Source organism: Cervus elaphus, chromosome 26 (assembly GCF_910594005.1).
Source record: "Cervus elaphus chromosome 26, mCerEla1.1, whole genome shotgun sequence".
Classification (NCBI taxonomy): domain Eukaryota; kingdom Metazoa; phylum Chordata; class Mammalia; order Artiodactyla; family Cervidae; genus Cervus; species Cervus elaphus.
In genome coordinates this window covers 23164152-23190993 of record NC_057840.1, presented here as the reverse complement: position 1 = coordinate 23190993, position 26842 = coordinate 23164152, and the positions used below count along the sequence as shown (strand labels likewise).

Below are 26842 nucleotides of genomic sequence, written 5' to 3'. Positions count from 1 at the left end.
AGGTCTCCTGAAAGAAAAGTGACTGCAGGAAAGGATAAAGGTTGCCCTTAGTTTCAGGTTGGTCAGCCCTAGCTGCAGAGTGCAGAAGAATCAAACAGGATACCAGGTTAGATGAGGTTAGGAGGAGGAGGTGTCCACAACAAAGTCCTGTGTGCCAGCTTTCCCAGTGATGAGCGATGCTGCCTACAGAAGTGGCCAGACTGGGGCACTATGACCAGTGCATGCTGTGTCACTTCAGTTGCGTGCAACTCTGTACTACCCTCTGGACTGCAGCCTGCCAGGCTTCTCTGTCCATGGGATCCTCCAGGCAAGAATACTGGAGTGGGTTGCCATGCCCTCCTCCAAGGGATCTTCCTGACCCAAGGGCTGAACGTCTCTTACATCTCCTGCGTTGGCAGGCAAGTTCTTTACCATAAGGGCCACCAGTAGTAGCTTTAAACTAGCCAGTTTAAAGGTACCATGTTATCTTTTTTTTTTTTTTTTCTTCTTTCTTTTGGGTCTGTGGGAGTGATAAATATGCAGAAAAACCCAGACTGAATCTCTTTCTTCTAAGAACTTCTGAATATTGGTAAGAACCGAAGTATCCTAGCACAGTGGATGAGATAAGAATGACTAATACTTTGGTAAGATGTTCAGATGGTGTCAGTCAACTTTGGCCACCAGCATGGCTTCTTCTGTGGACATTCTCATCCAAACAGCCTCACAGGGTTTCAACATCTTCAGTCTCTGGCAGTGTAATGGAAATAGGACCACCTGTAATGGGGAATGTGTTCGGTCTCCTCTGACTTTTATAAAATATATTTTAATTTATTTATTTTTAACTGAAGGATAATTGCTTTACAATATCATGTTGGTCTCTGCCAGCCATCAGCATGAATCAGCCACAGGTATACATATGTGCCCTCCTTCTTCAACCTCCCTCCCACCTCCCACTCCATCCCATACTCTAGGCTGTCACAGAGCACCTGATCTGGCCTCCCTGCACCACACAGCGCATCTCCACTGGCCATCCATTCCACATTTGGTAATATACGTGTTTCCATGCTACTCTTCCCACCCTCTCCTTCCCCCACAATGTCCACAAGTCTGCTCTCTATGTCTGCGACTCCATTGCTGCCAAAGATACAGACTTTGCCTGATTGAATACCTTTTTAGTTGATGTGAAACAAATCCTCAAATGGGTATGGAAAATGGTTTTTCCATCTTTGGCTTTTTGAGTAAAAGTAAAAATCAGAATGCATTAAAACAACAACAACAACAAAGCTATGGTTTGCCTGTTTTTCCTGTATAATTTTGTTTTCCATTTTGCCAGGAACAAAGTAGAATTTTGAGCCCATCTAGACTCACTCGTTATATGTATTATGCAAATTAATTCCTAATTTACCCACATCCCTACTATTTTATTGAAACCAAACAAATTTTTTTTAGCAGGCAAATGAAATAGCCCTGGAGTGGTTTGGAAGACATGAGCATCTAAACATTTTTGGCTGTACTTGTGGCTACCACTCCCTCTGTCTGAGACAATAATATTAAACTTTAACATGATGCAGAATGTTGTAATCCTACAAGGGAGTGAAGAGGTTGGGGCTCTAAAGTCATGGTTGGCAAAGGCAAAACATTTGTTCTGTCCAGAGGACTATAAATTCTTCAAGCAAGCATCATCCTGGCCTGCTCCATTCACTTAGTCTTCCTAGGGATTAAGTTTTGAATTTCACTAGCAATGATCAGTTGTTGTTCAGTTGCTAAGTCATGTCTGACTCTCTGCGAACCCATGGACTGCAGCACGCCAGGCTTCCCTGTCCTTCTCCATTTCCAAGTTTGCTCAAATTCATGTCCATTGAGTTGGTAATGCCATCCAACCATCTTATCCTCTGTCATCCCCTTCTCCTCCTGCCCTCAATCTTTCCCAGCATCATGGGCTTTTCCAACACACACAATAAGCCCAATCAGCTTAGTGAACATTTGTTGTTCAGTCACTCAGTCATGTCCAACTCTTCACAACCCCATGGACTGCAGCATGCCAGGCTTCCCTGTCCTTCACCATAATCCTGGAACTTGCTCAAACTTATGTCCATTGAGTTGATGATGCCATCCAACCGTTTTGTCCTCTGTCATCCCCTTCTCCTCCTGCCTTCAGTCTTTCCCAGCATCAGGAGCTTTTCCAATGAGTCAGCTCTTCGCATCAGGTGGACAAAGTATTGGAGCTTGAGCATCAGTCCTTTCAATGAATATTCAGGACTGATTTCCTTTAGGATTGACTGGTTTGATCTCGTTGCAGTCCAAGGGACTCTCAAGAGTTTTCTCCAACATCACAGTTCAAAAACATCAATTCTTCAGCACTTAGTCTTCTTTGTGGCCCAACTCTCACATGACTACAGGAAAAACGATAGCTTTGACTACACGGAACTTTGTTGGGAAAGTAATGTTGCTGCTTTTTAATATGCTGTCTAGGTTGGTCATAGCTTTTCTTCCAAGGATGAAGCATCTTTTAATTTCATAGCTGCAGTCACCATCTGCAGTGATTTGGGAGCCCAAGAAAATAAAGTCTGTCACTGTTTCAATTGTTTCCCCATCTATTTGCCATGAAGTGATGGGACCGGATGCCATGATCTTCATTTTTTCAATGTTGAGTTTTAGCTAGTTTTTTTACTCACCTCTTTCACCTTCATCAAGAGGCTTTTTAGTTCCTCTTCACTTTCTGCCATAAGGGTGGTGTCTTCTGTGTATCTGATGTTATTGATATTTTGCCTGGCAATTTTGGTTCCAGCTTGTGCTTCATCCAGTCCAGCATTTCGCATGATGTACTCTGCATATAAGTTAAATAAGCAGGGTCACAATATACAGCCTTAACATACTCCGTTCCCATTTTGGAACCAGTCTGTTGTTCCATGTCTGGTTCTAACTTGACACTGTTAGATCTGTTGCTTCTTGACCCGCATACAGATTTCTCAGGAGGCAGGTAAGTTGGTCCGGTATTCCCATCTCTTTAAGAATTTTCCACAGTTTGTTATGATCCACACAGCCAAAGGCTTTAATATAGTCAATGAAGCAAAAGTAGATGTTTTTTCTGGAATTCTCTTGCTTTTTCTATGATCCAGTGGATGTTGGCAATTTGATCTCTGGTTCCTCTGTCTCTTCTAAATCTAGCTTGAACATCTGGAAGTTCTTGGTTCATGTGCTGTTGAAGCCTAGCTTGGAGAATTTTGAGCATTACTTTGCTAGCGTGTGAAATGATTGCAGTTTTGCGGTGGTGTGAGCATTCTTTGGCTTTGCCTTTCTTTGGGATTGGAATGAAGATCATGTCACATAGATAGAATATTAAGGAAATAGAAAAAAAAGTTTTTTCTTGTGATGAGAACTCTTAGGATTTACTCTCAATAACTTTCATATTCAAATACAGCAATGTTTTTTTTTAATTTATTTTTTATTGAAATATAGTGACTCAGCAGGTAAAGAATCCACTTGCAATGCAGGAGACACAGGAGATGCAGGTTCGATCGCTGGGTTGGGGAGATCCCCTTGAGGAGGCCATGGCAACCCACTCCAGTATTCTTGCCTGGAAAATCCCTTGGACAAAGGGGTCTGGCGGGTTACAGTTCAAAGGGTCACAAAGGGTCAGACACGACTGAGCGATTAAGCACAGCACATATTTGAATTACACTATGGTGTTAATTACTGTTGTACGGCAAAATGACTCAGTACGTATATATACATTCTTTTTCTTTCTTTCTTTTTTTTTTTTTTTTCGATACAAATTCCTTTAATAATGACAACTTCATGTTTAAATAAATATACTGTTAAAAAATAGTGCATGGGTATATTATAATTACTAAGAAAGATTTGAGACTGCTACTCCCTCTGCAGAAACGCTATGCACAGATGCAAAATGATCAAAGGCTGATACAATAATGAATCTCAAGTAAGTAACGTGACCATCACGTGCCAAAATTTCTTCATTTTGAAGCTGCCCCTCTGTATGTACTAGATCTCTTTCAATCCATTGCTCAAAATCAACTGGCTCTTTAGAAGTACTCTTTTCAATCCTCAAGGTCCGCACAAAGTAACTCTGGATTACAAGCTTTTCAATCCTCACATGTTTGTGAAAACATATAATGAACTCTTGGGGAAACATTCCTGTGGTGGTCCAAAAAGTTTCTGGATTTCCATCAATCATATTTTCAGGTGGGTGTTTTTCATCACTTGATGTAGCTAAATACATTCTTTTTCAAGTTCTTTTCCAATTACAGTTTATCATAGGATAGTGAATACTCTATGCTGTATAGTAGGACCTTGTTTGTTATCCTTTCCTTATATACCAGTTCGCATCTCATACTGCAGTATTTTTTTAAATTTATTTTTATTTATTTATTTATTTTTTGCAGTGTTAACTATATCTCTCAATTTGCACATTACATCCCCAGTGCTTATTTATCTTATAACTGGTAGTCTGTACCTTTCGACCACCTTCATCCAACTCTGCCTCCTTCTCACCCCAGGTAACTAGAAATGTGACCACTATTTCTATGAGTTTGTTTGTTTTTGAAGTATAATTGACCTGAAACACTGTTAGTTCCCGGTACACAACAAGGTGATTTGATATTTCTGTGCATTTTAAAATGATTGTCCTGGTAAGTCTAGTTATTATCTGTCACTGTACAAAGATATTATGTAATCGATAGCTATATCCCCACACTGTATGTACATCATACCTGTGACTCATTTCTTTTGTAAGCGAAAATTTGTACCTCAATCTCTCTCACCTTTTTCTCTCCTCCCTCCACCCCCACCCCAGATAATAATTTTAATGAATAGTTCTTATTAATTTTTCCTAGTTGGAACAGCATGCCTTTTCTTATTTTATTTCTCAAACATATTCACAGTTGTTTGGTGAAAACAAGGGATTTCGTTTTAAAAATGATAACCTTATTCAGTGTTAATAAAGGCCTATTCCGTTTCCACTGCTTGTGTTTAATGCTGTGAGCTTTTCAGACAGTGATGTCTGTCATTTCACCAATCTAAGGTCATGTTTGTGCTGTTTGGCAGTGTTACATCATGGAAAGGGTTTTCTTTTTGGTACTATACCTTTACAGTAATACTTTAGCCATACTACATGCAGTTGATTTGGGAAAAACAAGTTTTAAGCCCTTGTGATCATAAATTGAAGTCAGTTTAAAAAGAAAAAACATTATACCCCTTGTCCCACAGTTACTACCTTGCTAAATGTAGTCATTCCCTTGAGCTGTTGTACGAAAGGACCGCAAGTGGGGTTGCTTAAGGGAAATTTATTCTGTCGCGGCTCAGGTGCCTATAGGGCCCACTCCAGCGCTCTCGCCTGGTGAGTCCCATGGACAGCGGAGCCTGGTGGGCTACAGCCTAGGGGTTCACAAGGAGCCGATACAACTGCATGACTGAGCAGGCACACAGGCGGGACCATGCTCCCTGCCAAGGCTCTGGGAGAGAATCCTTCCTTGCCTCTTCCAGCTGCTGATGGCTCTAAGCGGTCTTTGCCTGGTGGCCTCATGACTCTAATCCTTTCTTGTTTTCACATAGTCTTTATGTGTCTCTGTGTGCTGTTTTCTGTCTATTACTATCCTTATTAATACTGCTGTTGTTACACTTACCACGCTGATCCAGTGTTATATCATCCTGATCCTTATCTCAAGTATGTCTACAAAGGCCCTATTTCCAAACAAGGTCACATCCTGAGGTTCTGATAGGTAGGAACTGGTGGGGAGAGGACACTCTTTAACCCATTACATTACAGATGATTTAACCTGGGTAGCAAGAGTAACTTGGTTAAATGGTAATAGGCAAGAAGCTATCATTGATCATTATTAATTTTGCATATTTATCTATTATATAATTTATCCTATTGTATTATAGTTATTTGTTATATTTACTCACCTCTTGCATTACGTCATAAGAAAGCAAAGATTGTCTTTTTCTTAACATAATGCACTTAACAAAAATGCTCATTTATGTTAATATTAATATCCATTTCTGTATATGTCACAGCAAAAAAAAATCAATGGAGTAGGTTAGGATAGAATCTTAGAGTTAATTTAGTCCTACCTTCAGTCTGCACCTTTATGGGTCATGAGCTAACATACAAACCAGCTAGATAAGGCTATAGATGTGGCTGCAGTCATGTTCTGTTTAGTTTCCAGTTCATTGTTCTTTCTACGTTGTCAGGTTGTCTCTGTATTAAAAGGTTTAAATGTGAGTATCCTTAGAATAAGAAAGGCAATCCCATAGAATGCTCGAACTACCGCACGATTGCACTCATCTCACACGCTAGTAACGTAATGCTCAAAATTCTCCAAGCCAGGCTTCAGCAATACGTGAACCATGAACTTCCAGATGTTCAAGCTGGTTTTAGAAAAGGCAGAGGAATCAGAGATCAAATTGCCAACATCCACTGGATCATCGAAAAAGTGAGAGAGTTCCAGAAAAACATCTATTTCTGCTTTATTGACTATGCCAAAGCCTTCGACTGTGTGGATCACAATAAACTGTGGAAAATTCTTAAAGAGATGGGAATACCAGACCATCTGACCTGCCTCTTGAGAAACCTGTATGCAGGTCAAGAAGCAGCAGTTAGAACTGGACATGGAACAACAGACTGGTTCCAAAGAGGAAAAGGAGTACGTCAAGGCTGTATATTGTCACCTTGCTTATTTAACTTATATGCAGAGTACATCATGAGAAACGCTGGGCTGGATGAAGCACAAGCTGGAGTCAAGATTGCCAGGAGAAATAGCAATAACCTCAGATATGCAGACGACACCGCCCTTATGGCAGAAAGTGAAGAGGAACTAAAAAGCCTCCTGATGAAAGTGAAGGAGGAGAGTGAAAAAGTTGGCTTAAAGCTCAACATTCAGAAAACTAAGATCATGGCATCTGGTCCCATCACTTCATGGGAAATAAATGGGGAAACAATGGAAATAGTGTCAGACTTTATTTTTTTGGGCTCCAAAATCACTGCAGATGGTGATTGTAGCCATGAAATTAAAAGACGCTTACTCCTTGGAAGGGAAGTTATGACCAACCTAGATAGCATATTTAAAAAGCAGAGACATTACTTTGCGAACAAAGGTCTGTCTAGTCACGGCTATGGTTTTTCCAGTAGTCGTGTATGGATTTGAGAGTTGGACGGTGAAGAAAGCTGAGCGCTGAAGAGTTGATGCTTTTGAACTGTGGTGTTGGAGAAGACTCTTGAGAGTCCCTTGGACTGCAAGGAGATCCAACCAGTCCCTCCTAAAGGAGATCAGTCCTGGGTGTTCATTGGAAGGACTGATACTGAAGCTGAAACTCCAATACTTTGGCCACCTCATGTGAAGAGTTGACTCATTGGAAAAGACCCTAATGCTGGGAAGGATTGGGGGCAGGAGGAGAAGGGGACGACAGAGGATGAGATGGCTGGATGGCATCACCAACTTGATGGGCATGAGTTTGAGTAAACTCCGGGAGTTGGTGATCGACAGGGAGGCCTGGCGTGCTGCGATTCATGGGGTTGCAAATAGTCGGACACGACTGAGCAACTGAACTGAACTGATCGTTAGAATGCTGTTAAAAGCATGTAGTCACTCCAAACCCAACTCAGCCGAATACAGGTTAGTACCCAGGGTTGGAGTGACTGCATGCTTTTAACAGCATTCTAAGGATACTCTTAACTCTTCAAGGTGTAAAGTTTCTCTCTGTGTGTGCAGTTTAAAAAGTTCAGTCCAACACACAAGAATACTTTCAGGAATATCTTTGCAGTTCATACATTGCATGAAAGACCACTCAAAATAGGAAAAGAAAGGATGACTCCAACACTCTGGGGGGAGGGTCAGGTGGTTGAAATGGTCAAGGCTGAGTCAGGTGGTTTGACTTTGATCTTGAAGTTGCTGCTGCTTAGTTGGACAAATTACCTCATCTCTGAACCGTTCTTCCCCATCAGATGAGCTACTCGGTTCCTTCCAGTTCTGTTTTAGGAGTGAGTATCGCTGTTTGTCGTTCCGCGTGCAGGCTTCTTTTCATTCCTGCTAGCTTCTGGCTAGGGACCACTTCTGTTTCTCAGTGGTCATAGCAACTAGTATTACTGCAGTGACTTCCTTATGGTCGCTTGTTAACCAGGCCCTGCTAGTGATACTAGATGAGGAGCAAAACCCAACTAGGCTACGCTGAGCCCAGTGTTGAAAGCCAGAAGACTCAGCATCCACAGTCTGTAGCCACGGCTGCAGCAAGCACCCTAGGACACAGACAGATAGATTGGTTCTGAGTCAGTTTCCTGTATCCTGTAGAGTCAAGAGGAAGATCTGCACACAGCAATGGGCTTGTGAACAATGGTCATTTCCTGTGACCAGGAGACTGGAGAGAGTCTCTGAGAACTGGGGGACACTCCTGGTCCAGCTGGCACTTTCAGGCAGGGGTACTCCTGGGGCCTCATCTGCAGACCGTCTTCAGATCTGCAAAAAAAACTTCAAAACAATCTGTCACTTTTTAATCTGTGTTAAAGAGTTTACAGTAAAGTAAGCCTTGAACTTGCCAGAGTGAATTTTAGCTTTCTAGTGGAGGGTGAGATACTTAATGATATGCTAATGACTGCAACAGAATTAGAAGTTCACATACTCTGATGCCAACTTGTGTGTGAATCTTTATTTCCTCATCTGAAAAATGGCAGTTCCATAGAAGTGTAATACCCTCCACATTTTTTATCCTAACACAAAAGCCCGTTAACAGTGTGTGTGTATGTTAGTCACTTCAGTCATGTCCGACTTTTTGTGACCCATGAGCTGTAGCCCCCAGACTCTTCTGCCCATGGGATTGCCCAGACAAGAATACTAGAGTGGGTTGCCACTTCGTTCTTCAGGGGATCTTTCCAACCCAGGGATTGAACCCAGGTCGCCTGCATTGCAGGCAGATTCTTTACTGTCTGGGCCATCAGGGAAGCCCATGTTAATAGTAGTAGTATTTATAGCAGTAATAATAACGGTAGTCAATGCTTCCGTGGTACTTTACAATTTGTCTGGCTTTGTTTTGGGCACTTCACACATCCACCCATTTATGTAGACTCAATTGTGTGTACAATTTCATATTGCAACGATTAGTGCCAGAACTATAGTAGTGTATGAGTTGTTCCACATGAGAAAGACTGTGCCTAGCAGAAGAATAATGATGACAAAGCATAGTCGTGATAGTTAATAGCAAACAGTGAAACTGAATCGAGGGATTTCTTTTTTGTGTTGTCGATCACGTGAGGTGCTCCATCTGCTGCAATGGAAAATGCTGAGAGATAAAGACAAACTAAACCCGGCCCTTGCGCTGCCCGGCACTGGACCACACGAACAGCCACTGCCCACCTCCCGGCTCCCCTCACTTTCCCAGATGATCCTGGCTGATTCCAGGGTGTGAAACTCCCCGTGAAAGATAGGGAGGTGTCAGCAGCTCAGCCCAGAAAGCTGGGGATTGGGCAGTGGCTTCCTGTAATCCCCGGCGCTGGCCGGCTGCCCCGTTCTTGGCAGTGAGGGCTGGGCGGTGGGCTGGAGACAGCTGTGTGAACCCTGCTCCCTGCTCGGCCGGGAGCACTGGCCCCTCATGGAACGGCTGCACCATGTTCTGCCTGAAAGGTGAGGGGGCTTTGGGCCCACCAGGGTGGTGAACTAGAAGAATGTTCATTCAGCATCAGAACCGAGGGCTGGTTCTCTTAAAATCAGAGTTGGAGAGAGTTTTGTTAAGTATGAAAGTGAAAAAGTCATTGTTCTTTTCTGGTTGCAAACAGGAAGAAAGACCTCCTGCTGGGGAGATGGAATTTTTCTTTTAGACAGGATATTTCTCTGTTTGGATGCGTTTGGGATGTGTGTTGTCATAGACTAAGTAATTAAAAGTTTAGAATGAAAGGAAACTTCATCATCTAAGTGGGCATGGTTTACAGTTGGGGTATGAGTCCTGTTAGAGAAGTTTTCATGTGATGAGTTGCTCGTGGAAAGGGTTAGAGAGAATAAGGGGGGGAGCATTCCTGTTACTTGCAGCTTTAATGTGTGAATTCAGGAATGAAATTAATTTTACCATAGAATAGAAATTCTTGTCCTAGCTATGTGTGTATGAACTATAGTACTTTGGGAAGTACTGGAAGATGGTGACTATATGAATATATGTACTGATTCCCCCATTAGTTGGAGAGCGCTTTTCTCTCTTTAGGCAATTATTTTTTCTTCAACTCTTTTTCTTCCAGCTCTGTCAATGTAATTATAATTTAAGCATTTGAGAATGTGTTTTTCAATGAGATTGTTGGAATGGGGGAGTTCAAGTGAATTTCCTTGGAACTGGAGTTGACTATTTTGTTCATATCTTTCAGTGTATGTCAGCCTGTTGATGTGAAATTCTTGACAGTTTTTCAATTCGGGGAAGTAAAGTGAGCCTGGCTTGCTTTGCTGATGGCTTTTTTTGTCCTCCCTCTGTCCTCACTGTTTCTGAGGTGCAGACCAGTGTTCTCTACGCTCAGCCTTTGCAGTTTTAACCCTAACCTGGCACCTTAAAAACCACCCAAGTCTTTAATATTAAATTCTGAGTTTGGGTTATTTGTTTATATGGTTGGTACAAATTTGATCAAATTGACAAGGTGAAAACAGGAAACAGCTTCACATCTTTTGCTCCCTAAGAATTCAACTAATTCTTATTTTAGTACATTTAGTTGAAATGGATTTCTAAGGCAGCCCATCAGCTGAAGTGAATTTGAGTATTTCTGAAAAAATATTCTTAGGTGAAATGAGTCATGGGCCCTCCTGATGCTGTTTCTCAAAAAATTGTTTGCTCCCAAAAACGTGTGACTAAGAAGAGCCAAAATTCAGTATCATTGGATGAGGATGCCTGCTACCCTAGTGTCATTTCCCCAGCTGAAATCATTATGATCTAATGATAGCTTCCGGTTCAGAGTTTTTAATTGAATGCAGGTGTGGAGTTGTTGCAGGGCATGTCTTCTGTTGCTTCAATGTATTTGCCCCACCCATTCCCATCACAGCAATTTCATTTTATTAAGGAATCTTACCAGTTTCATGGACTCTTAGTTTCTGAGGTAACTTGGGAGATTTGAGAAAGTCAAATGAGTGGCATGTGATAGCAACTAAGTGCTTTTATGCTGAATTGTGTGTTCTAATCAGGAGTCTACAATCCCTTTTAAAATCTACTTTCCCATCACCCAGCAGCCAGGACAACCATTGCCTTTTGCTCTCTTCCTGTGATTTGCAGCCTCTTCATTTACAATAATGACTTTTAGATTGCCCTCTAGGATCTCTAGGTCCTTGTGTATGGCCGACCTGTGATAAAGTCGTGGTGAGACTAAGTCCAGGAACGTCAAGGGCTGCTGGGGATGCTTTGCGTCCTTCTTCATTCGTGTTTGCCTCTGTTGGAGGCTTTTTCAGAGGACTTCACTAATTGGCCTGTTTCTGTGGCTCACTGAGGTCCTAGGAGCTCTTTAAGTCTGTGGTTATGATTTGCGTGGATATTAAAGGAAGCATGATTGCCCTTCTTTTGGGTTAAAATCATGTCTTGTGTATTTCTTTTAACTGTTAAAGAAAACACATCAGACAGCTTCCCACATGCATGTAGAGTTTCCTTTTCCCCATTTAGACTACTTTTTTTTTTTCTTGAAGTCATGTCTACTCAGTTTTTGGTCGATTTGGTGCTAGAAAAATTGCCTTCTTGGAAGAGAGATGTCATCTTTATCATTGCTCTTGACTATAATAGCTCATGTAGTTATAATCTCGACTGTCTACTGTTGCCATTGAAATAGCTCAGATACATTCACTCCACCTGGGTTTTTTTCCCATGAGCAACATCTGAGCTCCCAGTCTCTGGGAACATGTTTTCTCAAGCTCTGCCCAGTCCCTGTTGGTAACAAAGCCATGGTGTGTTGTTCTTCACTGTGTAATCAGGGGTCTTGGAAGTGAGTTTCCAGCTTATTAAATAATATGATTAACAGGAAACTACCTTGCATATATTATATACCATTCATGGATTACTTTATTCAGAAAAATTAGAAAAAATACTTTTACTTCTAAACCTGCGGGGATTACAATTAAGTTTTCCTGAGACAATTCAGAAAATGCAAATTTCTTAATTACAGTGTGCAAGCTTCATCTTTATAAATATTAATTATCTGTTCAGTGCATCTCTAACTGTGAGGACTAGGTTTTTTTCTTTTAATTTCCAATCCATCATGGATATTTTGTAAAACATAGGATCACATGCTGTGGGCTATCACCACAATGTCAAACAGCTGTAATAAAGTTCTTAAACATTTATTTCATTTCCTGTTGTAATCTTATTGTGTTCTGGTAACAAGGCATTGGCACTATTTAGTAGACAAATCTGTAGTAGTTTCCTAGAGAGACTGCAACAGATTACCACTAAGTGAGTGGCTTGAAACAGAAACGTCTTCTCTCACAGTTCTAGAAGCCAGAGTCTGACAACAAGGTGTTGGCGCGGTCATTGTCTCTCCGCAGTCTCAAGGGCGGACTCTTTCCTGGCTTCTCCCGGTTTCTGATGGCTTCAGGTATTTCATGACTTGTGGCAGCACCTCTGCCTCGGTCTTTGCATGGCCTTCTTCCCTAGGAGCCCGTCTGTGACTCTGTCACTTGGCTTTCTTATTAGGACATCTGTCATTGGATTTAGAGTTCACCCTCCTCCGGTATATGACCTCATCTTAGCTGATTACATCTGTAAAAACTCTGTTTCCAAATAAGGTCACGTTCTGAGGTTCCAAGTGGACATGGATTTGGGGGGCACTAGTCACCCCATTAGGATGCCTAGTTGCTTGGATTGAGGGCAGCATCATAGGAGATGTATTTAATGGAGAGCTGTAAGGATGACCATCCAGTATAGCTGTTTTGATGATATATTTGAAATGTGTAGCATTGTAAGTTTGACCAGTTTGTACAGATAGAAAGGTTGAACATATGCCCACTACAATTAGTCGTGCAAAAGAAAACATTGCCTTTTTGTTTCCTATAAATTACCCAGTTTCCTTCATGTACTCTGATCCTGCTGAGAAGGGGGAAAAACAAAAAAACAAAATCGAACTTTAGTTCACTGCAGTCAACCCAGTGTGAGCCATAACAGTTGAATTAGCTAGCTCAGGCAGTGGGATGACTCGGTCTCAGAATTCTCCTGTTCTCTCTTCTCTCCATAGTGGGTTCTGTTGTTCAGTTTCTCCCTTGTTAACATAACAAAAGTGATTCCTGCTAAATTGTGTACTTTTGAATCATGAACTTGCTCCTTACATAATTTTTGAAATGTTGGAGAAGGATACTTCTGTATAATTGAGTTAAAAAAAATAAGATATTATTTTGAAAATGTCCTTGCTCTGAATGTGGAAATGATAAATATATACATCCTTTTGTACCCTAAAAATAATTTCAGTACGCTTTGTGAGCATCATGGATCTCAAGCTTCTGAATTTAGTATTGGATTTTACCTGGTCAGGATTCTCTCCAGGGATTTCAACCTGGCTTCAGTGTTGGTCTAGATTCTTTCCCTTACTCTCCTCTTATGTGATGTCCAAGGTCTAGAAATTGAGTTTCATGGATTAGAAAAGTGGTGCATTCTGTCGACGGGGTGTATCCCAGCTGCCTGCATACTTAGCATGGTAGGGTCCCATCTATATCCTTTTCTGCTTCACAAGTTACAGATTTAGGAAAGCCTTTAGGTTGTCTAATAATAGCAGAGTTATGTTGGAGATTACAGCGATGAACTATGTCAGGCATGTACGTCTGCTCCCGAGAGGGCAGTTCCCCCTAGAAACCCTGCTCTGTCCTTCCTCCGCGTGCACCCTGGAGCAGATCACAGGCCTCTTCCCAGTTGTCTCGTGCGTGTTGTACATGTAAAAGGATTCCTCAGATTCTTTTCTTGGCAGCATTTGGAAAATAATGTCTGGAATCAGAAACAGATTTGTTATTTCTGTGCTGAAACAAGTGCATTTTTTTCAAGTTAGCAAGCAACCATTTGCTCTGGACGGTTCCCCTACCCCTTCTTCCCACCTTTTATAAATCCAGTAATAAACTGTCAAGTAAGCATTGAGCAGACTTGACGCTATTTTACTATTTGATTCTGAGTATCATTTTAAAGGGCTTGAACAATCAAAATGTGAAGTGACCTCGGGAATCTTGTATCTGGGTGAATCTGGACATTTCGTTATCATACTTTCATATTTTGAATTTTACTTAAATTTAAATTTAAGTAAATTTAAAGCCATAGCCTTTAGAGCCATTTTTCTTCCCTCCTTTCATTTAAAAATTGCGTATAATTGCTAGCCAGTAACCTACAGCTACCAGGGGAAATTCACATTTGCTCAATCTGCAATTTAAAGTAGCACTTTTAATAAACACACTGATGATATCATGCATTTTTCAAACTGGCGGGCAAAGCCCTTGAAATTTAATAAACCAAACAAAGCTAGCCTTTTATTTCCTTTGTCTTTCCCTTGAAAACTTGATCATGCTTTCCAGTTCTCTTTCTTCCTTCTACTACTAATCAAAATCTTGCTTTTAAATATATTGCAGCAGAAGTCAGATCACTGTGCTGAAGAGATGATATAATAGAAACTAGGAGATGCTATGCTTAAGGTATGAAAGCAGTTAACAGAGCTTTGCTGCCAGAAGCTTGCAGGGCTGGGGGTCTGCTTGTCTGTGGAGCATGCTCTGTGCAAGGACAGTGCCCTGTGATTTGGTGGAACTGAATCAAATGATGAATTACCAAAAGCATTGGCAAAGGTTTCCATGAGTTTCTTTCTCCATTTGAGGATCTCCTGTCCCATTTTTACCTACTCTTGTTTTCTTTATTTCCTGATTTCCATATCTCTTTTTTCTAGTTATTCCATTTCCTGCTTTCCTCCTCCTCTGATTGCATGTTGACGGGGGGGTGTATTATCTCTACGCCAGATTGAACTCCCTCTAGTTAAGAAGGTGTGATCAGTAATCTGCACATGCGTTAGTAAAGGTGATAGTTAATAGATGAAGGCAGATGGACCAGTGTGATAAAGGCAATTTACCACTCAGGACGTCATGTCGCCACCATCAGCCAGGCACAAAGGTATGCAGGGATATGTATTTTTCTGTTTTAAACATCAGAAGAAAATCCTGCTGAAACAACCTAAGGGCTTTAAAAGCAATTAATAGCTTTTGCATGATTGAACATATTGGTGATGCAGGGTAGGAAGATGGATATTCTTAAATTTGAAAAATGTCCATTGGTTTATAAAATCATACATAGCAGTTGGATTTGAGATAAAGAGGTCTTCATTTGACAGGCAGTAGTATAATGACAAACTATTGGGTATCATATTAGCAATGTCCATCCTCCATCTGCTGATGATGTCATATTTATCAGGTTTTGTTAACTTGGACTTTAGAATTTGTATTGTTGTTACTGCCAAAATGTGGTTAATGCTGAGAGCCATTGAAACAAAGGCCATGATGACTTGAACGAGGATTTAATTTGAGGGGGACGGGTTACTTGCGTGATAAGAGAAATGTAAGTGCTCATTGCCACTTCTTCATTGGAATGTCTTCTTATAACAAAAAGATATAAATAGTATAAACTGAGCTTTAGGAACCAGGAGTTGAAATATAGTCTTAAGCAAATTTATATTTAAGCGGAGTATGGTTTTCAAAAGTCAGGTTATATATTACATGTTTGCTCTTGAGAAATTTGGCAAGACTGCATTTGGAAACAAATGGGGAAAATTCCCTCCTCTGATGACCATAAGAGGACATCTATGCTATTTTGGTCTTATTTCGCTGAGTGAAACTGTGCAAGCTTCGGAAACTTTTAGAGTCAAGGTTGTGACACATGCCTCCACTCTCCCGAGTCACTGATGAGCTGCTGATGGGCAGAGGAGGAGGGAGGGAAAGGTCCACTGCGACTTGCCTAGGGAGTGTTCTTGGGAGAAGGAAGGCACAGGGCATCCAGAGGGTTAAAGTGGCTTCAGGAGAAGGCAGGAGTCCAGGAGACTTCAGAGTTGGTTAGAAGACTGGCTGGGGAAACTTAAGTTGTAGTGACTTTTCTGTTTTCAAAGAGAAAAGGTTCCTCAGCCAATCTGCCATAGAAGATGCCCATGAGCTGGCATGGCAGAGAGAGAACCAGACTTAGGGGAGCCCCCAGTCCCAGGTGGTCCTGCATCTCTCCTCCTTCGGCCATCTCTTTCAAATTTGTTGGAGTTTTTCTTTACCCCTTTCCTCTTTTTTAAGAGGATAAAAGAAACTCTAGTCCCTTCTATTCCTTACAAAAGTGTTGCTGTAACAGACTACCTAGTTTTTGCAAAAATGCATATTATCCCAGAGTGGCTAATTTTTATATATATAGATTCATCCCAAATTTGTTGATACCCTGAATACCTCTTGAGGTTCATCACATCTGACCAAAATGTTTTGATAGAGTTTGGGGTGTTAGTATTCATCAGATGTTAATGGCACTGACCGTGTGCCTGGTTTCCCTTGCCCCAGGAAAGCCTCCCTTCTCCCATGCTCCCAGACTTATCCCCCAGGCCTGGGTCTTCTCAGCACCCAAGACCTTTCCAGCTGCTTTCCTGTCCTCTGAGAAGGCACTACTGCTTGTGCCTGCCTTGAAGGGGGCAAGGGGAGTTCTACTTTCCCCAAGATTCACTTTGAGTACAAAGCAAGGCCAGAGACGTTTTTTTAAGGTTTTCTCTGCTAATGGCCACCCAGATAATAAAACATTAACAGGTTAGTGAAGAAGATTCAAGAAATCCCAACTGTGTCCATTAATAATATAAGCCTGAATAAAAATCTCTTAACTGAGAGTAGCATGCGTGGCTGCTCAGTCGCTCATTCGTGTCTAGCTCTTTGCAACCCCGTGGATGGTAGCTCGCCAGGCTCCTCTGTTCATGGGACTCTCCAGGTAAGAATACTGGAGCTAGTTGCCATTTCCTTCTCCTGTGGATTTTGCTGACCCAGGGACTGAATCCATGTCTTTTATGTCTCCTGCATTGGCAGGTGGATTCTTTACCACTGAGCCACATGAGTAGCATCTACTTGACAAAAGATTAAGGAGTAAATAATTACTTACATAAGATGCTAGACATTTTATCACAAGTATGTAGTAATATTAGTTAACTGTGACCTTGGTAAGTGCTTCATAAAGTTACTGATTAGAGCTACCTTGGGTTTTCTGAAAGTAAAGACTAATTTCTATTAATACCATAATTTAGGAATATGGTGTAACTATATAGTGAGAAAGGCAGATATATTTCTGGTTTCTCATTGCAGCATATTTACACCAACTTTTGTAAAGTTTCCCGGCATCACAGTTGTATAAATACACCCAGGTGAATACAAAGACTCATAAGTCACATATACTGGCAAATGAACCTTATAGCAACACAAATATTTTGAAAGCCAGAGAAGCCATGGAGAATATCCTGACACAGTTCTAACTGCTCCAGTGGAAGTATTTGCTGCTACAGCATTTGAGACAAAAACCATTCCTTTTTGGAAATGTTTTCTGGCAGAACATACACTTGATAAAAATCCTAAACAAGATTTGGACTACTCATGTGGTGCCTTTTATAAAATCGCTTGTATTAAAAAAAAAAAAGAAAAATCTCTCCATATCTGGATGGGAGGAACGGCTAGATGAGTGGTTTTATCCTTCATCGGTAGACATGTCCTTATTTCAGGTTGACTGCTGAGGAATTGGTAACTGGCTCTCCTTACTGAGTATTTCTCCTTTCACTCAGTTCCTTCCTCCATTGGTGACTGACCCATTTTCCATGTCAGAGAGAACAAGTTAGTGAGGGTAAGAGTTGTCCAGCTGAATTATCAGTAAATTACAATGGAAGTTAAAAAAAAGCAGACTCAAAAGATGACATTGTATGTCCATCCTTCCAAAACTGCAGGGTCCATAAATTCCAAAAAGACAATGCAGATGAGTAAACTTTTGATGGCTTAAAGCATGATTTAAAGCATTGGTTAACATGAAATAAAACATTAGTTTGATATTTGCCATCAACTTTCAGGTTTAAAATTATAAGACTGTGACAGAGATGGCTTGTTTTCAGTCACCCATTGAGAGCATCTAAATTTAAAGTCCTGTACATTTTCTGCTTCCCACAGAAAGTTCATGTTGGTGTGGCAGATATTATGAATCTTTATTTATATGCTTTTGGCTTACGGTAACAAATTTGGCTGAAATTGAGTTTGTCTTAGTTGTTCCCTGCTCCTCACTCACCTTCATGAAATTAGTGAATAGATTCATTGTGGGACTGTTATCTGCAAAAGATAAAGTGTCTGTGAACTGACGGGAAAATAGGAACCCCTAAAATATGTGAGATTCCTTTGGCACATGACATACCAAAGGGTTCTCCTTGACTCCTATTTTGGACAGTGTTCAACTGGATTTCCCTTAAATTTCGCTTTGCCTCATTTCCACATTGGAAAGTGATCCGCCTGCTCTGTGCATGAAGACAAGCTTTGTCTCCCGCTTGATACTGGCCTCTAGCAACTCTTGTGTGAGGCCTGCAATCAGGTCCCAGGCTTCTCACATCTGTTCTAAGACAGTTCTCTAATCAGTGTCAAGAACTTTTTGCTGCTTTCCAGTAGGGGAATCCAGTATTAGTGATATACTGATAATTCCCACATGTCTCTCTGCAACTGAGACCTCTCCCCTAAATTTCAAATATGAATATCCAGCTGTCTCCTCCACATTTCCAACCGGGTGTCCAATGGACTTCGTGAACTCCTGGTGCCTCATCCATCTCTTTACCCTCACATCTATTCCGCTGCAGCCTTCTTCATTCCCATAAGGGACAAATCCTTTTTTTTTTTTTTTTCCCAGTTGAATAAGCTATAAACCTTGAAGTCATGTATGACTCCTGTTTTTCTCTTACCCCACCCCCACCCTGGTTCAATGTGTCAGCAAATCCTGTAGACTCGATGTAAAATACCTTTTCTGGGATCTGACTCCCTCTCGCGCCTTTCACTGCCGCCTCCTGCCTGGGTCTCACCTGGGCAGCTGTTACAGCTTCCCTCAGCAGCTGTTTTCAACCCAGTAACCAAAGTGAGCCTTTGTGAGTTCATGCTACTGCTTTGCTCAAAACACCGTTTTACTCAGAATAAAAGTTCAGGCCTTGGCAATTCCTCTTTATTTTGGGAACATCAGTCACAGGCCAAAATCAAACCATAGAGGAGAAAGGTGGTTTTCTAAGCTACAGAACTGGTAGCTGGTCAGATCCTTCATTTTGGCAGAAAAGGAAAAGGTTTCTGTGCTGAAACTGCAGCTCCCGGTTAGTCATGCTCTTGTCTGGTGCTCCTGGAAGGTATAGCCTACTGAGAGGCCTTCATCTTCTCTGCAGCGGGAGTAAAGATCATTCCAGTCTGTGTCGTTTCATCATCACATGTAGCCATGTGTGTATTTAGTGCAGCTGCAGGTGTACCTTTAATTTGTATAAAACAAGTTTGATAGAGTTTCTGTTGGAATTTTGAAAAATTGATTCCCATGGCTTTTTTTTTCCCCCTTAATAGGGATTCAGTTAGAACTAAATAGTAGGGAACCTGTCCATATTCAGTTAGGAAGCTAACTGAAATGTTTAAAAAGCAGTTCAGTTTTTATTCTTGTGCATATATTTGTTTTGCTGAGCTTTGGTTTGTTATAAGGAGTATCAGAAAGTCCTCTCATGGTAAGTGCTTGATATTTTACTCTTTCATAGAACCCCTGTTTTTTTTTCTTCTTTCATAGCATTATTAAAATAGAGGGCAGGCTTTGACCCCACTCATTGAGTGGAATTTCTTTGGGACATACACTGCATCGTGTAGGTGGTAGTGGTAGATGCTGTGGCTTCCCATTTGGAGTCTAAGCTCCTTGAGGACTTATCCCATTGCCTTAACCAAGAAGGAATCCTAGTTGACATTTGTAGTTAAGGGGGGCTTCCTAGTGGCTCAGTGGTCAAGCATCCGCCTGCAAGAGACATGGGTTTGATCCCTGGGTCAGGAAGATCCCCTGGAGAAGGAAATGGCAACCCACTCTAGATTTCTTGCCTGGAAAAATCCCATGGGCAGAGGAGCTTGGCGGGCTACAGCCCATAGGGTTGCAGAAGAGTCAGGCAGGACTTAGCAACTAGACAACAACAGTTTGCAATTAAAGGAATGAAATGTAGTATTTAATCTAGTTCAGGTAAAAAGGACTTTAGCCATCACTCTCCATGAAAATAAAAGGACTCTTTTGAGGATAACTTAAAAATAGAAAAGTGGATTTTTCTACTTACGATGGGACTGAAAATATGAAGGCAATAAGCAGAGCAAGAAAGATTTTTAACTTGTGAAGTTTTATCTTCTATAGCAACTGGATAGAAAAACCCAATGTGACAGTTTCAGTCAGTAATGACTTCTAAGAGGGGGAAGGAAGCTGATCATGGAAGAGGAGAAAGGTTAATGTGTTTCTAGAAATTCAAACATTCAAGACAAATGAGTCTAGACTTTCTGGTGACATGGTGAGAGATACGCTTCCCAGGTACCCTCTTGGTCTTTGAAGTGGCAGGTCACCCTCAGGAAAACGACCAGTCCTCTGCCGGCTACTCTCAAGTACTGTTCTGAAGTGGTTACTCTTCTCTTAGAGGACTGAGGTTTTACTCACCACGGAGAAACACAGCCTTCAAGCACTTTCTTCCCTCTTGAGTTTTCAATTGGAAAAAAGAAAACCAAAGAACTAAAGCACTCCATTGCATAGTTCCAAGAATGAGCAATTGACTGCAGATTAAAGGGAAAAAAAAGTGATAAAATTATCTTTAGAAATATGAGATCATTTTCTCATAGCAAGTCACCATGTAACTATGGGACTTTTTCCTTTTTATATATGTTTAAATATTTCTACTGAAATTTTATCTCATTTGACCTTCCTATTCCTTATTCTAAATTTTTCAGATCCACTGGATTACTTTTTAGGATTCTCCTGTATGCTTTTCATTCTATTTCCATTACAACACTGTTCCCCATTTTCTATGTAAATATCCTTACAATTTGGTCACTGTGTTTTTCTGTCCATCTTAGGTGCAGTGAGAACAAGCTGGTTATTTATTCAGGACCTTCTATCAGAGAGTACCCGTGTTATTAATATCTGTTGATTGAATGAGTGCTTGACTGCATTGAGGACTTTATTTCCTCCTCTTTACCTCTGTGAACTACTACGTTTATTAAAAATTACAGGAACTTTGACTTGTAGGTTGTGTTTTCAGCTCAACAAAATGAAAGTGATGGGTCTGTCATTTTAATGACCAGTTGAGATCTTAATAAAATTCACATTCAGGGTGGTGAGCCTGAAATTTGCACATTGTGATTAGCCACGAGTGAAGTTTTTGCATGTGAAGCAGAAATACTTTTAACCTAGGAATCAGAGTTTTTCTCATCTGAGTCTGTTGCTTACTGACTCAGAGGAAGCCACTTAACCACAGGACCATTTTCTTCATCTAATAAATAGAAATGTCTCCCCTGCCTACTTGATGGGATGCTCTTTGTGGGAATCAAATGAGATAAAGCACCTGGGATGTTAGTGCAGAAAGTGGCAGTGCTCTTTGCTGCTCCCTCTTTCATTCTCCTACACGTCCTGTCAGTTCCACCCTCTTAGCATGTTCTGGATCCCATTTCTGCTCTTTATTCCCTGGACTAGCACTGCCTTAGTGTGATGGCTATTAGCATTTCATGCTTTTAGTTTATTGGGCTCCTAACTTTCTGATTCTCGGCTAATTGCTCTCTAATCCCTTACTCCAAACCCTATCCAGAAACTTTCTGATTCTCTGCTAATTGTTCTCCAATCCCTTACTCCAAACCCTGTCCAGGACGTGAATAACAGACTTCACTTATCATGTTTTTTCTCTAAAACTCTTCAGCTTCCCCCACCCAGCCCCCTACCAGTACAGTGCCTTTCGGATAAACTTTAACTTTGGAGGAGCCCTGTATTAAAGAACACCTCCCTGTTTTCCTCTTCAGCGTCAATTCTCATGAACCTTTTCACCCATCCACATTCACAACGTTTGCTCATCTTTCTTTGTCGGGACCCTCCGCTTAGAAGGACTATCTGCTTCTCCTGTCCCTTCTACCTAACACTGAGTTTGGACCTACAGGACTTATTTCACGTGTCACCTCCTCCAAAGCCAGTTTTTAACCCCTGCTCTGTGCTGCCTGTCACACTGTCATGTAGCGTCTTGTTTTAGGCATTAGGAACCTAAAAGGCAGGGCATGTGCATTAGTCGTTGTCCTTGATGCCAAAGATCATGTAAAACCTGGTTGAATTATTTCATTAGTGTTTGAAAATCTTTAAAATAGGAGGGAAAATTCTAGTGTATCATCTGGCTTTGTATTAAAAGCAAAATAGAAAACATTATCCTGCCCTTGTATATATAAAGTTATAAACTGTTCATACGTGGGGTACCGAGGCTCGTTCCAACTGTTCTCCTTAAGTAATTTCTAAGGAGTTGAAATGCACTAAGAATTGCACAGGTAAACTTTTTTGGTCTGGGAAGAAGTAACTGTGCAAAAAAAAAGTCCTAAAATAATTTGGATTTTACCTGGGAAAACCATGATCGGGGTGCAGTACCACATTTTTCTGTAGGAGTAAATGACATGGGTGTTGTCAACCAAGGTCAAGTGTTCAGGACTAGGGATTTATTACCTGGATGATGGTGCAAGCTAAAAATATGAACCTGTTCACGAAAAGTACAGATAAACACTTTCCTGGTTGAGCCATAATTGATGATCAAGGTAAAATGGTATGTTTGAGTCTAGAATTGAGGAATCCAAATTATGGAACATTGCCCCTCTCCTCTCCTGTGACAGGCAGACTCTGGGCCCCTTGACGCTCATCACCTGGTGCCTTGCCTGTCGGTGTGTTTGCACATGTATGCTCAGTTGCTTCAGTTGTGACTCTCTGTGACCTATGGACTGTAGCCCGCCCGCTCCTCTGTCCATGGGATCCTCCAAGCAAGAATATGGGAGTGGGTTGCCATGCCCTCCTCCAGGGGTTTTCCCAACCAAGGCATCAGGCCTGCATCTCTTATGTCTCCTGCATTAGCAGGTAGGTTCTTATATTGCTTGGTAAAAAGGGACTTTGCAGATATAATCAAAGTTGCTACTTGGTGACCTTAAGAAACGGAGATTAGCCTGGATTATCTAGGTGGGCCTCATGTAATCACATGAGCCTTTAAGAGCAGAGCTGCTGGCAAAGGGGAAGTGGGAGAGGTTGAAAGGATTCAGTGTGCTTCACTGGCTTGACTGAGGAACCTTGAGAAGGAATTGAATTCAGGGAGGTCAGTCCTGGGTGTTCATTGGAAGGACTGATGCTGAAGCTGAAACTCCAATACTTTGGCCACCTCATGTGAAGAGCTGACTCATTTGAAAAGACCCTGATGCAGGGGAAGTTTGAGGGCAGGAGGAGAAGGGGACAACAGAGGATGAGATGGGTGGATGGCATCACTGACTCAATGGGTTTGGGTGGACTCTGGGAGTGGGTGATGGACAGGGAAGCCTGGCGTGCTGTGGTTCATGGGGTCGCCAAGAGTCGGACATGACTGAGCGACTGAACTGAACTGAACAGCCTGAATGAGCTCAGGAGCAGTTCTTCCTCTGCAGCCTCCAAGTAAGAGCCCACGCCAGCTGACACCCTGATTCAGGCCTGGTGAGACCCTAAGCAGAGAACCCGGCTGAGCCCACTGGACTTCAGACCTGTACAACTGAAAAATAAATAAGTGGCTATTGTTTTAACGTGCCGAATTCATGGCATTTTGTTACAACAGCATAGAAAATGACTGCACCAGCAAAACAAAGCAAAAGATGGGACTGGTATATGGGAGCTTCTTCATTTAGGAATCTGTTAAGACTTGATTTCCAGCATCCCTTCCTGTTGAATGGACTGTGTTTGACAAACCCTAAAATTAAATGCTCTTTCTGACAGCTGTGAGGGGATCTTTATTTCTGGCTGATCTGAGATCACTTCCTGACCTCTGGGACATCAGAGCTGACCTGAAGCATGAACCTGAGTGAGTCTTAGACTTCAGGGGCTCCAGTGGAAAAATCAGCCTGGGGACTCTTACATTATTATGTGCTGACTTTGTTCAGGAAAGTTAACAATAATCAATCAGAGGAATGGAGGTTGTTTTGGGTAGTACAATATCAAAGGCTCCAGTCTCAGGTTTTCCAAGAGATGTATAAAGTAGGACATTTAAGATGTTTGCTTCTTTTTAGCATAGTTTCTCTAATATTGTCTTTATGAGAGTCATCCTCTTTGTCAAAGGCCCCCTCAAGCCCCCAACACTTGAAACACACTAAAAAATCATTTGTTAATGAAAACAGAGAGGATTTGATTTTGACATCACTTCAGAAATACTGTACTCTCGTATCACAGTTCTAAAAGCTCTTCATTTTATTTGTGATGTACGGGACAGGCAAAGACTGAAGTCTGGACCATGCTTTGTCAGTGTGGTAAATTTGTTCATATTAAACACTAAAATAGTTGCCTTGTATCAAAATAGGGAACAGTTGTGTCTGCATAGGGTGATGATAGCAGAGTCAGAAATAAATAGAGCTGATAACCTGCTTGCTTGCTTACCTTGGTAGAAATTAAATGACTGCCGTTTCCATCTTTCTAGAGCACAAATGTATTCCTCTCAGTGTGAAGTAACAACCTTATAGATAAATCTTTGAATTATTAACTAGTTGAAGAATGAAAATTAAAAAGAACGGGTTGCTGGCTTAATAGACCAACACCACTAACAAAGTTTTAAAACGTGAGTTTCTCTAATTTTCTGGCTTTGGTTATTGTATATGCCTAGTGCATTTGAGATGATTTTGACCTTGGAAATGAATTTCATTTGACCTTCTGCACATTCATTTCATCACTCAGTTATTGTCTACATTTTCTTGCGTTTCTTCATTTTGTCTCTGTACATTTTTTCAAAAGAAATATTTACTTAGTATGAGAGCAAACTTCCTGCCCAGTGGTGTTTGAAGACTAGCTTGGCCACCAAACTGTCTCTGTCCCTTTCCTTCTTTCTTGGCTCTCACACTTGGCGTACTTGTTAACTCAGATCTGCTCACTTTTTTTCTTCTAAATATGTTTCATACCTTCCTTTTGAATGTAAACCTTTGGTCCCCTCACCCCCCCCACATTCTACCACTCTTTCTTACTTCTTTATTAATCAAGTTTCTCTCTATTAGGAATGTATTTTAAAAACTATTATTGGAAACAGAATCTTGATATTTTAGGCTTTTTATATAATCGTCTGACATTATATTTACTTATAAAACCTTATAATTATGTCAGATAACTTGCTTTCTCTTCCTGATCCTTTCATCTGAATCTTTTGTATACAATTTACTAGTTTCCTGTAAATTACAAAGTAGGAACAGGAATATGGCCCATGAACCTCAGAGGAGGAATGTTGTTCAGTCGCTCAGTCATGTCCAACTCTTTGCAACCCCATGGACTACAGCACACCAGGCCTCCCTGTCCCTGTATCCTGGAGTTTGCTCAGACTCATGTCCAAGAAGTCAGTGATGCCATCCAGCCATCTCATCCTCTGTCATCCCCTTCTCCTCCTGCCTTCAGTCTTTCCCAGCATCAGGGTTTTTTCCAATGAGTCAGCTCTTCCCATCAGGTGACCGAAGTATTGGAGCTTCCAATGAATATTCAGGGTTGATTTCCTTTAGGATTGAGTGGTTTGATCTCCTTGCAGTCCAAGGGACTCTGAAGAGTCTTCTCCAGCACTGCAGTTCAAAAGAATCAGTTCTTTGGCACTCAGCCTTCTTTATGGTCTAACTCTCACATCCATGCATGACTACTGGAAAAGCCAGAATATGGAGGGATAAATTGGGAGACAAGTCTGGCATCTAGTTCACAGGCTCTTTTGTGGAGCTGTCTGATCACTGATGACTTTAGTTCTGCCAGGAGACTGTATGACAGGGGGTGAATCACTCACCTTCCCTGTGTCTTCGCTCTTTCACCTCTAACACACAGATGGTAATTCTCTAACTCAGGAGATTTTTCATGCACTTTAAGTGGGATAATCATGTGAAGCTTGCTTGGAACCTGCTAGCCCCAGTAACTGTCAACTACAGTTTTTCCTTCTGTCCTATATGTGCGTTCAATGTGGCATAGCCTCTGCTAACCCAGCCACTATTTGTTACACCGCAGCGTCAGAGAGGACCCTTGCATTTTGTGTTTTCTGTCTCCTAAGTGGACTGGTAGGGATCATGGTACTCACCCACTGGTTTTTATGGTTCATATGCAAATGCTCTCAGCAAGTGCCTGAACACTGGTAATCCTACTGCTCTCTGACTTGCCAGTAATGGGAGCTATAAATTCAGCTGCTATTCACAAATGAAAATGAGGGGATTTGTTTTCATAGCATGACAAGCCTTATAAGCCTTATTACTCTTTTGTCAGTTCAGATTTCGGAAAGAACAGAAACTTGTTTGATCGTCATTGCACTTTTGCCTTTTCTGCTCCACAGTCCCAGGCCACCATTTGTGAGCACCATTGGGACTGTCATCTAAGTGGTCTTGGTGTTTTGTTGTGGGTTTTTTTTTGTATTGGGCTATAGCCAGTTAACATGGTTGTGATAGTGACTCAGCCACATATACACATGCGTCCATTCTCTGTGGGGTTTTTTTCCTCCACACATAACTTTAGTTTCTAAAATATGTAACTATGGAAAAATCCTTATCTGTACAAAATCCAGTGCAGCCTCACAGCCCTGATCTTGACCTCATATGTCAATAGGATTGAAAGGAGGAGCCCGGAGAGAGACAACGTTGATTTGTGTGCTGCTTACACAGCCGGCTCAATTTGCTCTCTTGTTTAA

The 26842-nt window shown here is 41.4% G+C and overlaps 2 protein-coding genes across 4 annotated transcripts in view; one reads left to right on the top strand and one right to left on the bottom strand.

Moving 5' to 3' along the window:
• NHSL1 (NHS like 1) overlaps positions 1-26842 on the top strand; it is a 143099-nt gene that overhangs the window by 21247 nt on the left and 95010 nt on the right. Inside the window, exon 1 of one of the 3 annotated variants that reach the window (XM_043888255.1) lies at positions 8889-9611. The exons of 1 other annotated variant lie outside the window; for it this stretch is intronic. In XM_043888255.1, coding sequence (XP_043744190.1) covers positions 9596-9611 — 16 coding nt within the window. In that variant the 5' untranslated portion in view covers positions 8889-9595. Of the gene's footprint in view, positions 1-8888; positions 9612-23994; positions 24020-26842 lie in introns of those variants that run through there. One more of the 3 variants, XM_043888256.1, reaches the window with a different exon arrangement.
• LOC122684374 (intraflagellar transport protein 25 homolog) lies at positions 3748-4219 on the bottom strand. Its single transcript, XM_043888439.1, has one exon. The coding sequence runs from the start codon at positions 4217-4219 to the stop codon at positions 3830-3832; it is 390 nt and encodes a 129-aa protein (XP_043744374.1). The 3' UTR covers positions 3748-3829.